This window comes from Nerophis lumbriciformis, linkage group LG17 (genome assembly GCF_033978685.3).
Source record: "Nerophis lumbriciformis linkage group LG17, RoL_Nlum_v2.1, whole genome shotgun sequence".
NCBI lineage: Eukaryota > Metazoa > Chordata > Actinopteri > Syngnathiformes > Syngnathidae > Nerophis > Nerophis lumbriciformis.
The window spans coordinates 11,985,001-12,000,965 of NC_084564.2; the positions used below are offsets into that span (position 1 = coordinate 11,985,001).

Sequence of the window (15,965 nt, forward strand, 5' to 3'; positions counted from 1 at the left end):
CCCATCGGTGATCTTTCAAGTTCCCGACCCAGACGCGACAGACTTTTCCGAGGGACAGCTGTCGAGCGGAGAGCTCAGTGTTTCCGCACATTCTGACTTGCGATCCAACACTGACGCTTCTAATAGCGAGCAGTCCACCGAGCGCTTCAGAGCAGAGGACGACTCCTGCCGGAATGTAACCTCGCTCCTAGTGGTGTCTGCGCTCTTGTCGCCTGCGCAGTTGTCGGATTCATCCGCGAGCGACATTCCGCCTGCACTCAGCATTCTTCTGGAGGATGATGATGAACAAAGTGACGCTCCAGTTTCATTTTGTGCCCCGCCCACCAAAGAGGCAAAGCCTGAGTGGAGTTTGAACTTGGGGAATATTTCAGTTAGGCTACTGGTAAAATGATTTTACTTTGTGCTGGTAAAAGGAGTTAATGGCTGACCTCAGTGTTTCCTTGTGTACTTGCCTGCAGGAAGCAGCTAATGAGAAGGGCATCCTGGAGCAGTCCCAAATAACACTGGTGAGCTTGACGGACAGCATCGTGTCTGAGAACGAGGGATTGTGGGAGGAGACTTTGGCGGAGGAAGGACAGAAATGCACAGAGGTACTACACAACCTTTTTAAAGAGGAACATTATCACCAGACCTATGTAAGCGTCAATATATACCTTGATGTTGCAGAAAAAAGACCATATTTTTTTTTAACCGATTTCTTAACTCTAAATGGTTGAATTTTGGCGAATTAAACGCCTTTCTATTATTCGCTCTCGGAGCGATGACATCACATCGGGAAGCAATCCGCCATTTTCTCAAACACCGAGTCAAATCAGCTCTGTTATTTTCCGTTTATTCGACTGTTTTCCGTACCTTGGAGACATCATGCCTCGTCGGTGTGTTGTCGGAGGGTGTAACAACACGAACAGGGACGGATTCAAGTTGCACCAGTGGCCCAAAGATGCGAAAGTGGCAAGAAATTGGACGTTTGTTCCGCACACTTTACCGACGAAAGCTATGCTACGACGGAGATGGCAAGAATGTGTGGATATCCTGCGACACTCAAAGCAGATGCATTTCCAACAATAAAGTCAAAGAAATCTGCCGCCAGACCCCCATTGAATCTGCCGGAGTGTGTGAGCAATTCAGGGACAAAGGGCCTCGGTAGCACGGCAAGCAATGGCGGCAGTTTGTTCCCGCAGACGAGCGAGCTAAACCCCCTGGATGTCTTGGTTCACACCGTCCCTTATGCCACCAAAGATGATCAAGAGAAGAATATCGACCCTAGCTTCCCTGGCCTGCTGACATCAACTCCAAAACTGCACAGATCAGCTTTCAGGAAGAGAGAGCGAATGAGGGTATGTCTACAGAATATATTAATTGATGAAAATTGGGCTGTCTGCACTCTCAAAGTGCATGTTGTTGCCAAATGTATTTCATATGCTGTAAACCTAGTTCATAGTTGTTAGTTTCCTTTAATGCCAAACAAACACATACCAATCGTTGGTTAGAAGGCGATCGCCGAATTCGTCCTCGCTTTCTCCCGTGTCGCTGGCTGTCGTGTCGTTTTCGCTTGCATACGGTTCAAACCGATATGGCTCAATAGCTTCAGTTTCTTCTTCAATTTCGTTTTCGCTACCTGCCTCCACACTACAACCATCCGTTTCAATACATGCGTAATCTGTTGAATCGCTTAAGCCGCTGAAATCCGAGTCTGAATCCGAGCTAATGTCGCTATAGCTTGCTGTTCTATGCGCCATGTTTGTTTGTGTTGGCATCACTGTGTGACGTCACAGGAAAATGGACGGGTGTATATAACGATGGTTAAAATCAGGCACTTTGAAGCTTTTTTTAGGGATATTGCGTGATGGGTAAAATTTTGAAAAAAACTTCGAAAAATAAAATAAGCCACTGGGAACTGATTTTTAATGGTTTTAACCCTTCTGAAATTGTGATAATGTTCCCCTTTAAGCCAGGGTTACAAGTCAAATTTTATATAGTTATTATTTTATAGGAGTCAGAAACAATAATTGAGGAACCTTCAGAAGCCTTTGAGAACCAGAGTCCAACACATTCAGGTTAGGTCCCAGCTCAACTAAATACATGTTGTTTCATGTAGCATGGAATTAAAATACCTAAATAGTTTACTTGTATGCAGGGACGCTCCTGGAGTTCAACAAGGATCCCGACAAAGACATACAGGGGTTTTATGAGCAGAAGCGCAAAGCTCTACTTGAAAGGTCAACCCGTCGGGCAGAGGAGCTCAAGGCCAAAGCCGCTCTTGCCAGGACTGGGCGTCAGAGCCAAACTGCTCTGGAACTTGGAGCGCAGTCAGGGGAATATTCTTCTTGCAAGGCCAAGACCCCGCGAGAAATTCAACAGGACTCCAAGACAAATACTGCAAAGTCCACTATGAGCAAGCAACAAAAGCCCCAGCCTCATCTAGGTCACTAACACCATTTGTGAATCCTGTCTCTAAGGTTTTAACATGATGTTTTTCTGGCTTCCAGCAGTGAGCATGTCTACGCTCAACAACCCAAGTGAAGTCAAAAAGGGCAAACGAGACCATGCCGAGATGCACAGGCGAACTGAGAGGTACCGCTGGAATATTTCGTACACAAAGACTTGAAGTACTGATGGTGCTTTACGGTGTTGTGTGCAGACTTTACGCGCAGCTGGAGGAGGTGCGGCAGCAGAAGGAAATCAAGAGCCGACAAGAGACTTATGCCAACAACCGAGACAAGGCCAAAGCGTTCCACATGGTGAACAATGGTTTCTAATGACAAGTGTATACACTTACATCTTTACTTAACTTATTGTCTCAACTTCACAGGAAACGCTAAAGAAGCTTAAGCGTGCCAAGCAGACTCGCCACTGATCAACTGAATGTGCTTAAGATAGAATGTTATCAATAAAGCTTTTAAGTTATTTGCACGAATTGTGAAAGTTGTCAAATCTTTTAGCCAACATGCAGTCAATTTGATAGAGGGAAGTATTACTTGCAGAAGCTTTTAATAGATTAATAAAAACATTCACATCATATACATACAGTATTTTACAAAAATGAAAATCAATACACTTGATTAAAAACAAAGTCAGGCCACTGAATTTGGCACATTGCAGCTACCCACACCTACAAAAACATTTATTTATACACCGCTGGTTGACTGTTTGTTGAAAATGAGAAACAAGTTACATGATTGACAATCTGCACTAATTTGTTTTAGCTTATTTTAGTAAATAGTTTGTCAACCCAAAACCTTCAGATCTTTGGACAGAACACCCCTCTAAAGAGCCCCTAGCTCACAGTTTGGAGAAAGTGACAGTCTTGATGTTCTTCTTCTCCATGGAGGCCTGAGCAGACTTCATCACATCTTGAGTCTGAAGCATGCTCATGTTCCAAGCGGCCTGGACAACATTTGACAATCAGATATGCCCCGTAACAAAAGGCAGATGACTATATTATATATTTATGAATTATTAACATGGCACAGAATTATGTTTACCATGTACTCAAGACCCTCTGCCACACTGTGGTCTCTGGAGTAGACCAGGTTCACTTTGGTTCCCTGCACAGCGACGGGGCTGCGGGCGGCGATCTCCCCCGCCATCTCCAGTGCGCCCGTCATCATGGCCTCCTTGTCTGCAAACACCCGGCTGGAGAAAGAACAAACCGCAGATAGAAGTACAGGGCAGGATTTAGTGGTTTTACATTTTATATTTCATCTTAAAAACTTTTTTACCTCAGCTAGTGTCCTTTTTGCCAGTACACACTCACTTGTACTTATTTCATTTCAACTGTATTAACATATTGGGCCTAAAAATCACATTACCGTAAATAAGATGTAAAGTATATTGATCCCGATAAACCAAGAATGCAAGTATAAAAAAGAGCTGAATATATAATTGTGTCAGGCCTGTGTAGGAATGTTAAAGCCATATGCTTCTTTGCATCAGGTGTCCACTTGATGGCGGTGGTGGCTTACCCTCCCCCCGCTGCAACCAAACGGCCTCTAATGCTTTATTGTAGTCGCGGAACTTGTCACCCGTCTTTACACCAATGCTATATATTTGTATTGGTCATTTACTATAAAATGGTTTCTCACTACAAACAATCAAATAGATGATTAGCTTGTTTTTCTGGAAACTGGAAGTGCTCCAAGCATGCCTTCCTGCACTTAATTTCCAACATCTTTACATTAAAACATTAGCTTAACTAGAAAAGCACTTTGCCAGCGCAGATACCACCAAGCCCTACCTCCCAATAGTAAAAAAAAAAAAGTCCTATCGGTGATCCCGATCAGCCCCAAAATATGACTTGTATCTTATCCTATTTCTGATATTTCCTGAAAGTTACATCAAAATGTGCCCAGAGCTTTTTGAGTCATCTGTAGAGAAATTAAAATAAAAGGAGTAAAGCCTCTGGTCGGTAATCTACAGTCTTTGTTTCAGTGGGTGGAGGTGGGGCCGCCAAAACGCACGCACACAAGATCAGGCTCAGCCCCAAGATGTAATCACTTGCTCTTTATCCCATTTCTGCCATTTCCTGAAAGTTTAAGGCTACAGAATGAAAGACACACAATAAACCCTTTGGTCTGTCATCACACTCTGTCTGCATGGAAGCTCATATCATAAACGTAAGGTAACGTAGTAGAAATGATCCGGATCCGGCCCAAAATCCTTATCCTCTTTCAGACATCTAATAAAAGTTTCGTCCATATACGGCCATAACTTTTTAAGTAATGTTGCCAACCAATTAAAGGTACGATTACATTACCTCCAGTAGGAGGTAATGTAATCGTACCTTTGATCGTTTGTTTTCAGTGTGAAAATTTTAAAAATTTTAAATGACACCAATACAAAAATATAGCATTATTTACTGTAAAGACTGTACGAAGATTCCTTTAAAGTGAGATGCAACAAATGCATTTCTGCATTCCTGGGATTCATATGCACTAACATATCTTGCCAGAACAATACTAAACCTTTATTTTTTTTAATTACAGTCCCAATGAATGTGAAATACGTACCTTTGCTCTTCAGAAACAATGCAATCTAACTAGTTTTACCTGTAGCTAAACAACTCATAGTAAGAACATAAAACAGTGGAAATAAATATGATTCATTCAGAATTCATGCAGCCCTTTTCTTTAAAAACATGTGAAATGGAAATTAAGCTCACCTGACCAGTCCTGTACTCTTGGCCTCGTCGGCGTGCATCTTCCTCGCAGTCAAAGCCAACTCGTTGACCAGGCTGGAGAAAACGGCAACATGAAAAAAAACACTATTTAAACCATCCCCTTTGTCTGTTTTATGAATTTACTGTGAGAATACAAGCGGATTACCTGCGACTGCCGATGACTTTAGGAAGCCTCTGCAGAGTTCCCACGTCGGCTGCGAGTCCAACGTCAACTTCCTACATATTGTTGAACATAACGGCAGAATGCTAGTCGACATCTGGACCATTCCAATAAACTATTTTATTGAATGTTATGAATCATAAGAAGTCATCATTCAAGTGAAATGTCTGAACTGCAATTAGTTGCCATAGTGATGCTGAAGACTTATCTAGGCATTTACTATACCTACTAAACTATATAATTGCTCCTTTATGTTTAAAATAAAAAGTGCACAAGGACGTACCTTGACTTGGAACCAGGCGTCCTGGGTACACAGGCGGATGTCACAGGCGGTGATCAGGTCGACACCTGACAGTGAAGGTATTTCAACTTGGTTTGTCGTGTTTAAATGAATAGACCAGGAATGTTCAAATGGCGTCCCGCAGCTCACTTTTTAAAAGGTCCGCGGAACAGTTTGCAGATACCATCACAAAAAAAATCCATAAAAATTGGAATGAAAAGAGCAAACAGATGCAATGGAACAAGAAAATGTTGATATATTGACACTAAAAACACAAAACTGCCTTGCCTTTGGCTTTGCACCCAAAAATTATAAATAGTAATAAAATAAAAATATAATTGACGGATAGATCTGATGTTGATCTACAGATTAAAGCAGGGGTAGGGAACCTATGGCTCTAGAGCAGTGACGTGCGGTCACTAGAGGCAGGTGAGGCGGGGGCCTCACCTGCCATCATGGAAAGAAAAAAAATGTAAAAAGAAAAAAAATTAATTAAATTGTTATATGTATCCAGTGATTATACTATAAAGTTATTTTCCATTTAACTTCACCAGTTTTAGGTTATTTCTATGAATTTGAATTTTGAATTTTCACATTTGCCGTTCAAATACTGTGAAGAAGAGATCAGCAGCCAGTTGAGACACGTCACTCAGTTGTGCCTCAACATGGATTGCGGACTCGGCTAACTGCTGGCCTGCTGTGCAGTGAGACCGTATTGCTATATGAATTATATTATACATTTCCATAGTTTAGTTAGCTGAGGTATATAATGTACAGTGTATTTTGTCAACAACTGTATGTGTGTAACGTGTTTCTTGTGCTGAGCAATCATAAAACTGTTGTGAAGACGCACTGTGTGAGGCTCGCGTAATCCCGCCTCCTTGTGCCGGTTAATGCACCTCCGCCGCAGACTGCACCCCCCGACGGGAGTGCCACACCAACCAAAGCCCACAACCAAACCCTCCACGTGCAAGACCGAATCCACCCAAAAAAATCACTTAACAAGAAGCCAAAAAGTGCAAAAACAACATTGCTCGCGCCGGAGGAGCCGTGAACGACTGCAGGGGCACAACTTTAGGTACACCTGCAGACTGCAGCACGGATTTCATTTTCATTCATTCACAACTCCTCCAACACGAACACCACTGTTCCCGCACTTATAAGTAAAGGTAAGACCATAATAACGTTTTTTTTTATTAAATGTGCTTTTTTGTGTGCTACAGTTTGTATGTGTAAAGTTAAAGTTCAGTTAAAGTACAAATGATTGTCACACACACACTAGGTGTGGTGAAATTTGTCCTCTGCATTTGACCCATCCCCTTGCTCACCCCCTGGGATGTGAGGGGAGCAGTGGGCAGCAGCGGTGCCGCGCCCGGGAATAATTGTTGGTGATTTAACCCCCAATTCCAACCCTTGATGCTGAGTGCCAAGCAGGGAAGAATGCTGGTATGAGCTTTTAAACATAACCCGTTAACTGCTGCCAATCAAATGGTGAATAAGATACTCTTTAGGGTTCATATGTTTGTAAATCTGACTGTGATGAAGTCAGTGCCTCACCAGCCATGAACCTCACCGCACGTCACTGCTCTAGAGCCAGATATGGTTCTTTTGATGACTGCATCTGGCTCTCAGATAAATCTTAGCTGACACTGCTTAACACGATAAGTACTGAATAATTCCGCTGGCAATCATAATGTTAAAAATAACGTTCAAAATATAAAACATTCTCATGCATTTGAATCCATCCATCCGTTTTCTACCGCACCTGTTCAAGAAGTCGCATTAATGGTAAGAAGTATTTTATTTATTATTGGTTAGCTTCAGAATAACAATGTTTTTAAAAAGAATGAGAGACTTATTATACTCTAAAAATGTTGGTCTTACTTAAAAATGCACGCATTTAGTTGTATTCAGTGTTAAAAAAAATACTATATGGCTCTCACGGAAATACATTTGAAAATATTTGGCTTTCATGGCTCTCTCAGCCAAAAAGGTTCCCGACCCCTGGATTAAAGCGTTGAAATTAAAAATAACATTTTAATATTTTACTTATTTTTAACACTTTTATGAGTGTTAGCCTTTTGGCTGCCTGAGACCTTTAGCCTGATTTATTTAAACGGTCATTGCTATAAAAAATAATGAATAATTAAATTTTTTGAGGGAAAATATTGTCTATTTTGTGTTTTTGCCGGGAAAAAAAACTTTTTATTTTTTTATTTTTACAAAAAACGCCACAAAACAGTAAAAATGTCGCAGATATACTTTAAGTTGATCTATGGATATTATAGCGTTGAAAGTAAAAAATAAACAATAAATATTGTATTTATTTAGAAAATGAAAAAATCTAAATGGCCCTTGCATGCTTACATTTATCAATGTGCGACCATCAGTGGAAAACGTTTGGACATCCCTGGAACAAACCCTCCATTTTTGCTTCCAAAACTGTATTTTGTTGACTTTGTCCCTTCATTTCCTAGTAATGTGAGGTACACACAAACATTTTCTATATCTGAAAACCGTGACTGCAATCTCAAAAGCATATTATGCTTGTATGTCATCATTATAAATAAACTGTAATACTTAGAATGACCCCCCCCTGATTGAATACAAAGTTTGTGCAATGTACTACTACTTCTCAAATTGAAAATGTTGACAGGAGCCATCCTACCTCCCCCCACACAAGCACCATGGACGGCCACCAGCACAGGCTTTGGACACTACAGGCAGAAAAACACCCATTTACAGTTTCAAGTGGTAATTCGCTGACATTTTTCCTGAACAACCACTAATATTAACAGTGACTGACCCTCTCTATGACTGAAAAAGTATTTTGGTACTTGGTGATGGTCTTCCTGATGTTCCAAGAAATCCGGGCCGTGTCGTCACCTTCAGGCTGCAGTATGTCACCTGCCATGTCCATCAGGTCGATACCTGGACAATTGGCAAAGACAAATCCATTGAAACAAACAAAAAAAAAGGTTCACAAAGAAAGTAGCGTCTCCGAAACATTGAAACAGGTTTGATACCTGCCGTGAAGACCTTTCCTGCGGCAGAGAACACCACCACTCTGCAGTCGGGATCATCGGCGATCTCGTTGAAGCAGTCCACCATCTCACTGGGGAAGAACAATAAAAGTTTCCTTTTGAGTCTACAAAAAATTAATCTACAATATTTTTGTATATGCTTTGTAAAAACCACTCCAATGACTCATTCCTGCCTCCAGAAAGCTTTGTTCATGGCGTTTCGCTTGTTAGGGCGGTGAAGCTCCACATGAGTGACAGCATCTGCTGGGCGGCTGATGGCGAGGGTGGTGTAAGGCGGGGTCGGACCGTCTGACGACGACATGGCCCTGATGACCGACTGGCTGCAGAGCCCGAACCCCCTGGCTGAGGACAAGACACACGTTTTGTAGTAAATACTGTTTTAACCGTTAAACTTTCTGGACCACACCTGTTGCTAGAAGATAATTTTCAGCACCATCCTTGCAGCTTTTATGTCAAATATAAATCTTCAGGCAATTTTAGTATATCAGTCATTGTGTGTTATTACTACGATTAGAAAGGCGAATGTGTTCCCCCACATAGTTGTTGAGCAAACAAAGAAATCAGCCAACAAAGTCTGATTGCCAGGGTGGGTGGATCAATCCAAGATACTGATACCAAGTAGTATCAGTATTTGGTTTTACTAAGGTGTATATTTTTTTATTCTTTCACAATGTTTTTTGTTGTGTTGTTTCTATTGTTACATTGTTGATAATGTGTATGTTATATACATTACTCAGGGAATAAATTATTGGAAACAGGAGGGCTTTAGGGGCAAAATTCCAAAGAATTGCCAATGGTAGTTTTCGATTTTGTTTAGTTACCGTATTTTTCGGGCTATAAGTCGCAGTATTTTTCATAGTTTGGCCGGGGGTGCGACTTATACTCAGGAGCGACTTATGTGTGAAATTATTAACACATTACCGTAAAATATCAAATAGTATTATTTAGCTCATTCACGTAAGAGACTAGACGTATAAGATTTCATGGGATTTAGCGATTAGGAGTGACAGATTGTTTGGTAAACGTATAGCATGTTCTATATGTTATAGTTATTTGAATGACTCTTACCATAATATGTTACGTTAACATACCAGGCACGTTCTCAGTTGGTTATTTATGCCTCATATAACGTACACTTATTCAGCCTGTTGTTCACTATTCTTTATTTATTTTAAATTGCCTTTCAAATGTCTATTCTTGGTGTTGGGTTTTATCAAATAAACTTCCCCCAAAAATGCGACTTATACTCCAGTGCGATTTATATATGTTTTTTCCCTTCTTTATTATGCATTTTCGGCCGGTGCGACTTATACTAGTGATGGGTCCGGCAACACCGATGCATCGGCGCATGCGTCGAGCTCATAGAGCAAAACCCTGTGTCGGTGCGCGTACCGCTTTTAGAAAGTCACGTGACCGATCATGAGCTGTTTTGGTCACGTGACCGATACGCGAACTGTGTCGCACTGACGCCTCCTCTGTGCCCTGTGAGCGTGTCTTTTCTACAGCCGGAGAAATAATAACTAAGAGAAATCGTCTAAAATGTAATACGTCGGAAAAACTTTTTTTTTTTTTTTTTTTATAAAAATGTGTAAAAAAATTAAATTAAAAAAATTCCCAGTCCACAATCATCCACAACACGATCTCTTAGATTTCCATGTTATGATACATGTTCACATTATTTATTGACTGTATCTAAAAAAGATAAAAATATATTTTTATTTAAATGAAGATATGAAATAATCCTAAATGAAATACAATGACTTGGTTTATATTATTGTATATACTAGGGCAGGGGTCACCAACGCGGTGCCCGCGGGCACCAGGTAGCCCGTAAGGACCAGATCAGTCGCCCGCTGGCCTGTTCTAAAAATAGCTCAAAGAGCAGCACTTACCAGTGAGCTGCCTCTATTTTTTACATTTTATTTATTTACTAGCAAGCTGGTCTCGCTTTGCTCGACATTTTTAATTCTAAAAGAGACAAAACTCAAATAGAATTTGAAAATCCAAGAAAATATTTTAAAGACTTGGTCTTCACTTGGAATAAGCGGTAGAAAATGGATGGATGGATGGGTCTTCACTTGTTTAAATAAATTCATTTATTTTTTACTTTGCTTCTTATTACTTTTAGAAATACAATTTTAGAGAAGAAATACAACCTTAAAAATGATTTTAGGATTTTTAAACAAATATACCTTTTTACCTTTTAAATTTCTTCCTCTTCTTTCCTGACAATTTAAATCAATGTTCAAGTAAAAAAAAATTTTTTTTTTATTGTAAAGAATAATAAATATTTTAGCTTCTGGTTTTTCGACAAAGAATATTTGTGAAATATTTCTTCAAACTTACTATGATTAAAATAAAAAAAAAATATTCTGGAAAATTTAGAAAATCTGTAGAATCAAATTTAAATCTTATTTCAAAGTATTTTGAATTTCTTTTAAAATTTTTGTTCTGGAAAATCTAGAAGAAATACTGATTTGTCTTTGTTAGAAATATAGCTTGGTCCAACTTGTTAAATATTCTAACAAAGTGCAGATTGGATTTTAACCAATTTAAAACATGTCATCAAAATTCTAAAATGTATCTTAATCAGGAAAAATTACTAATGATGTTCCATAATTTTTTTTTTTTTTTTTTTCAAAAAGATTCAAATTAGCTAGTTTTTCTCTTTCTTTTGTCGGTTGAATTTTGAATTTTAAAAAGTCGAAATTGAAGATAAACTATGTTTCAAAATTTTATTTTAATTTTTTTCGTGTTTTCTCCTCTTTTAAACCGTTCAATTAAGTGTTTTTTTCATTATTTATTCTCTACAAAAAACCTTCAGTAAAAGGAAAAAAAAATGTACGACGGAATGACAGACAGAAATACCCATTTTTTTATATATATAAATTTATTTATTTAGCTATTCTTGTTTAAATCACACTTATGTGTAACTTACAAATGACAATATATTTATTTATTTAAGTGTGTATCAAACTGGTAGCCCTTCGCATTAATCAGTACCCAAGAAGTAGTTTTTGGTTTCAAAAAGGTTGGTGACCCCTGTACTAGGGCATAAAATCAGTGTCAGTTGAGTCGGTCCATAGGTTGCCTGTAGGGATTTTTAATGTCCAGCAGATGTCAGTATTTAGTGACACAGTATCGACACAGTATCAATAAAGTTTTGCAATGTGTCGAAACGCTTCATGACGCCTCATCAACCCATCACTAACTTATACTCCGGAGCGACTTATACTCCGAAAAATACAGTATCTGGCCCTATTGACTTTATATTGCTCAATTGTATGTAAAGTACGGCTGAAGCGATCATATCGATTAGAAAAGAGCTGTGATTTATATTCTGCTGCTTTGAATAAATGTTTAATGAATGTAACTAACAAAAACTGATAAAAACCAGACCGTATGAAGTGGTCATTACCTTAAATACGCGGACAAAGTTTCCGCACGGGCGCTACAGTAGAGCGCATACAAGAATGGTGTTGCGTGGGTGCAGTGATCTGTACGGCTGCGAACAGCGAATAATTTCTTCTTTTCACATTTTTTAAATGACTGCATGTGATTAAAACATGACGTGTTAAAAGTGCAATTTCAATGCTGGTGACTTTAAGTGGCACACCTTAATAAAGCTGCAAATTATTACAAAAAACAATGAAGGTTATGGCAAGCAAAAAAATAATTGTTATTCTTTTTATCACTTCTATTTGCCTAAAATACACATTGACGCTATAAACCACGGGCGCCCAAACTGTGGCCCGCTGAGCCATCCTCATTTGGACCGCTATAGGGTGGTTTCTCAAATGTAACATATATTCACATTGACCTCTTTCAAGCTCACAAAACCTTTGATGGGATGTCCCTAAGGCTAACTGGTTATCATCTATTGAAAATAATTATCTCCATTACCTTATAAACGGCTGTATTATGCTAAACTCTTCACTTACGGTTCGGTTGTATGCTTAAAATCACTATTTGGCCCTCGTTTGGGCACACTTTCTACATTAAGCCCACAGATTACTTACTATACTATAATTACTATAGGGATTTAATGATTACCAGTAGAATGAAAATACACTGTACATACCATAATTACTGTAAAACCGTGATTACCACAGTTTAAAAAGCAGTTTCACAAGCAGGTGGTGCGCTAATTGGTAGCTAGCTTAAAAAAAAACCTAACATGAATACATGACACATTAACATTTTAAAAATAAAACTTGTAAAATGATTTCGGTGTGTGTGTATAACTACATTTTGAGCACATTCAACAATACTGAGATGATAATTGTGATATGAAATTTTCATATCGTTAACATCCCTACTTGATTACTAAAATAATCGACAGCTGCAAGCCTAATGTAAAGGCAATACACATTATTATGGTGAGATGGTTACATCCATGTATAATCTTATATTTATATATTGTTCACAAATAAGTTTTTGATGAAAACATTATTTGTTTGGTCCTGTGTGTACTTTGTTCTGGATATATACCAACATATGCAATATCATCCAACCTTACTAATTACTGCTTTCTAACCAGGTGCTCACTTGTTTTGTTGTCTACAACAGTGGTCCCCAACCACAGGTACGGGGACCACTGGGTACCGGTCCGTGACGCATTTACTACCGAGCCGCGGAGAAACATTAAATATGAATGAACATTAAAATGAACGACTGCATTTTCTCCGACTTTAACTTTCGCCTGTCCCACTAAACACACCAATAAGCTTGTTTATAGATGTACAAACCCCGTTTTCATATGAGTTGGGAAATTGTGTTAGATGTAAATATAAACGGAATACAATGATTTGCAAATAATTTTCAACCCATATTCAGTTGAATATGCTACAAAAGACGACATACTTAATGTTCAAATTGATAAACATTTTGTTTTTTGCAAATAATCATTAACGTTAGAATTTGATGCCAGCAACACATGACAAAGAAGTTGGGAAAGCTAGCAATAAATACTGATAAAGTTGAGGGATTCTCATCAAACACTTATTTGGAACATCCCACAGGTGAACAGGCAAATTGGGAACAGGTGGGTGCCATGATTGGGTATAAAAGTAGATTCCATGAAATGCTCTGTCATTCACAAACAAGGATGGGGCGAGGGTCACCACTTTGTCAACAAATGCGTGAGCAAATTGTTTGGAACAGTTTAAGAAAAACCTTTCTCAACCAGCTATTGTAAGGAATTTAGGGGTTTCACCATCTACGGTCCGTAATATCATCAAAGGGTTCAGAGAATCTGGAGAAATCACTGCACGTAAGCAGCTAAGCCTGTGACCTTCGATCCCTCAGGCTGTACTGCATCAACAAGTGACATCAGTGTGTAAAGGATATCACTACATGGGTTTAGGAACACTTCAGAAACCCAATGTCAGTAACTACAGTTGGTCGCTACATCTGTAAGTGCAAGTTAAAACTCTCTTATGCAAGGCGAAAACCGTTTATCAACAACACCCAGAAACGCCGTCGGCTTTGCTGGGCCTGAGCTCATCTAAGATGGACTGATACAAAGTGGAAAAGTGTTCTGTGGTCTGACAAGTCAACATTTCAAATTGTTTTTGGAAACTGTGGACGTCGTGTCCTCCGGACCAAAGAGGAAAAGTACCATCCGGTTTGTTATAGGCGCAAAGTTGAAAAGCCAGCATCTGTGATGGTATGGGGGTGTATTAGTGCCCAAGACATGGGTAACTTACACATCTGTGAAGGCGCCATTAATGCTGGAAGGTACATACAGCTTTTGGAGCAACATATGTTGCCATCCAAGCAATGTTACCATGGACGCCCCTGCTTATTTCAGCAAGACAATGCCAAGCCACGTGTTACATCAACGTGGCTTCATAGTAAAAGAGTGCGGGTACTAGACTGGCCTGCCTGTAGTCCAGACCTGTCTCCCATTGAAAATGTGTGGCGCATTATGAAGCCTAAAATACCACAACGGAGACCCCCGGACTGTTGAACAACTTAAGCTGTACATCAAGCAAGAATGGGAAAGAATTCCACCTGAGAAGCTTAAAAAATGTGTCTCCTCAGTTCCCAAACGTTTACGGAGTGTTGTTAAAAGGAAAGGCCATGTAACACAGTGGTGAACATGCCCTTTCCCAACTACTTTGGCACGTGTTGCAGCCATGAAATTCTAAGTTAATTATTATTTGCAAAAAAAAAAAAAAGTTTATGAGTTTGAACATCAAATATCTTGTCTTTGTAGTGCATTCAATTGAATATGGGTTGAAAAGGATTTGCAAATCATTGTATTCCGTTTATATTTACATCTAACACAATTTCCCAACTCATATGGAAACGGGGTTTGTACATTCTGGATGTCTCATTCAGTAAAGAATGTTTAAATTACATTCCGTTTTTTAAGGCGTTCTATCATAACGTTTTTAGCATTCAATCAGACATTTAAGTGTTCCTAAAAATCAGATATACTGGCCCCCAGACACATTTTTTTCTCTACATTTGCCCCCCGAGTCAAAATAATTGCTAAGGCATGATGTACAATAAAACTCCCCATAGGAAGTGGTTATATTTGTGATAACTTTGTGACATGATACAATGCATTAATGAACATATACAGTATAAATGTGAGAGATTGTAGCCAAAGGCTGATTTCCAGGGCTCCCACTAATTCAGCGTTATAGTGAGTTGTATTTTTCGTGCACTGTATTTATTTGGTTGGGGACCCCTGGTCTACAACATATTAGTTCAGGACAACAACACTGTACTAAAGTAACTATAGTGTACAACTGTGCGTGAATTCTCACACAAATACCCAACCTAACATTTTGTTTCTAATCCCGAACATCCAATAGAAGCAGTTAGTAAGTGAAAATAGGTATTTAGCAACACATCAAAGCACTGTGACTTACATGTAAATCGAGCGGACCTGGCAACGAGTGACAACATCGCCCTTTGAGCGGTGCAGGGTTTGAGAGAAACAAAAACTACAGCGTCAGGTGAAAAGTCACAAATACGAATTCAACACACGTCACATTTTTTTCTGGACTCAAGAGTGACAATAAATTAACTGTTGGTAGTTTTGTCAAAACATGCGCCTCACCTAAACTGAAGTTGGTAGCCACTAAGGTATCTGCTCGTCTTCGCTCTTCGTCGTTAAGAATTGTTGCTCGGAAACTCTAGCGCCTCCTATGGCCACTATTTAACCTTTCACCTACTTGTTGTTGACCTTCTCCCCCAGCCTTTTATATTGAAAAATATTAACATTGTTTTCCAAAAATAACGCTTTAGACAAATAGACGTTTTAGAACAATTTATACACCTTTTTCG

At 39.2% G+C, this 15,965-nt stretch overlaps 2 protein-coding genes across 8 annotated transcripts in view; one reads left to right on the forward strand and one right to left on the reverse strand.

Annotated features, from left to right (window-relative positions):
• The window catches only part of cep295 (centrosomal protein 295), a 17,597-nt gene extending 14,684 nt beyond the window's left edge, over positions 1–2,913 (forward strand). For 4 of the 6 annotated variants that reach the window (XM_061972490.1, XM_061972494.1, XM_061972493.1 and 1 more), the window contains exons 22-28: positions 1–382; positions 459–590; positions 1,994–2,057; positions 2,138–2,425; positions 2,490–2,574; positions 2,642–2,741; positions 2,813–2,913. The exon at positions 1–382 is cut by the window's left edge and continues 55 nt beyond it. In XM_061972490.1, the coding sequence (XP_061828474.1) occupies positions 1–382; positions 459–590; positions 1,994–2,057; positions 2,138–2,425; positions 2,490–2,574; positions 2,642–2,741; positions 2,813–2,857 (1,096 nt within the window). In that variant the 3' untranslated portion in view covers positions 2,858–2,913. The remainder of the gene's footprint in view (positions 383–458; positions 591–1,993; positions 2,058–2,137; positions 2,426–2,489; positions 2,575–2,641; positions 2,742–2,812) is intronic. The other 2 variants (XM_061972491.1, XM_061972495.1) reach the window with 2 other exon arrangements.
• Positions 2,914–2,974: 61 nt separating this feature from the next.
• Positions 2,975–15,860, reverse strand: ech1 (enoyl CoA hydratase 1, peroxisomal). Of its 2 annotated transcripts, XM_061972496.1 has the most exons (11): positions 15,739–15,818; positions 15,548–15,588; positions 8,837–9,005; positions 8,646–8,734; positions 8,426–8,550; positions 8,288–8,336; positions 5,623–5,687; positions 5,325–5,395; positions 5,162–5,233; positions 3,486–3,636; positions 2,975–3,387 (listed from the first exon to the last, which is right to left on the reverse strand). In XM_061972496.1, the coding sequence occupies exons 2-11, from the start codon at positions 15,582–15,584 to the stop codon at positions 3,283–3,285; spliced, it is 933 nt and encodes a 310-aa protein (XP_061828480.1). In that variant the 5' UTR covers positions 15,585–15,588; positions 15,739–15,818; the 3' UTR covers positions 2,975–3,282. The 2 variants fall into 2 exon arrangements, with proteins under 2 accessions (XP_061828480.1, XP_061828481.1); XM_061972497.1 differs by lacking the exon at positions 15,548–15,588 and having other exon boundaries at positions 15,739–15,860.
• Between the last annotated feature and the right edge of the window lie 105 nt (positions 15,861–15,965).

What these genes read in the sequence shown, in the direction of transcription:
- ech1 (XM_061972496.1), bottom strand. Translation starts at nt 15,584, where the DNA reads ATGTTGTCACTCGTTGCCAGGTCCGCTCGATTTACAT. An exon ending in CTTTTTCAGTCATAGAGAGG is followed by an intron (nt 8,337 to 8,425) that starts GTCAGTCACTGT and finishes TTCTGCCTGTAG; the next exon opens with TGTCCAAAGCCTGTGCTGGT. An exon ending in ACGCCTGGTTCCAAGTCAAG is followed by an intron (nt 5,396 to 5,622) that starts GTACGTCCTTGT and finishes AACAATATGTAG; the next exon opens with GAAGTTGACGTTGGACTCGC.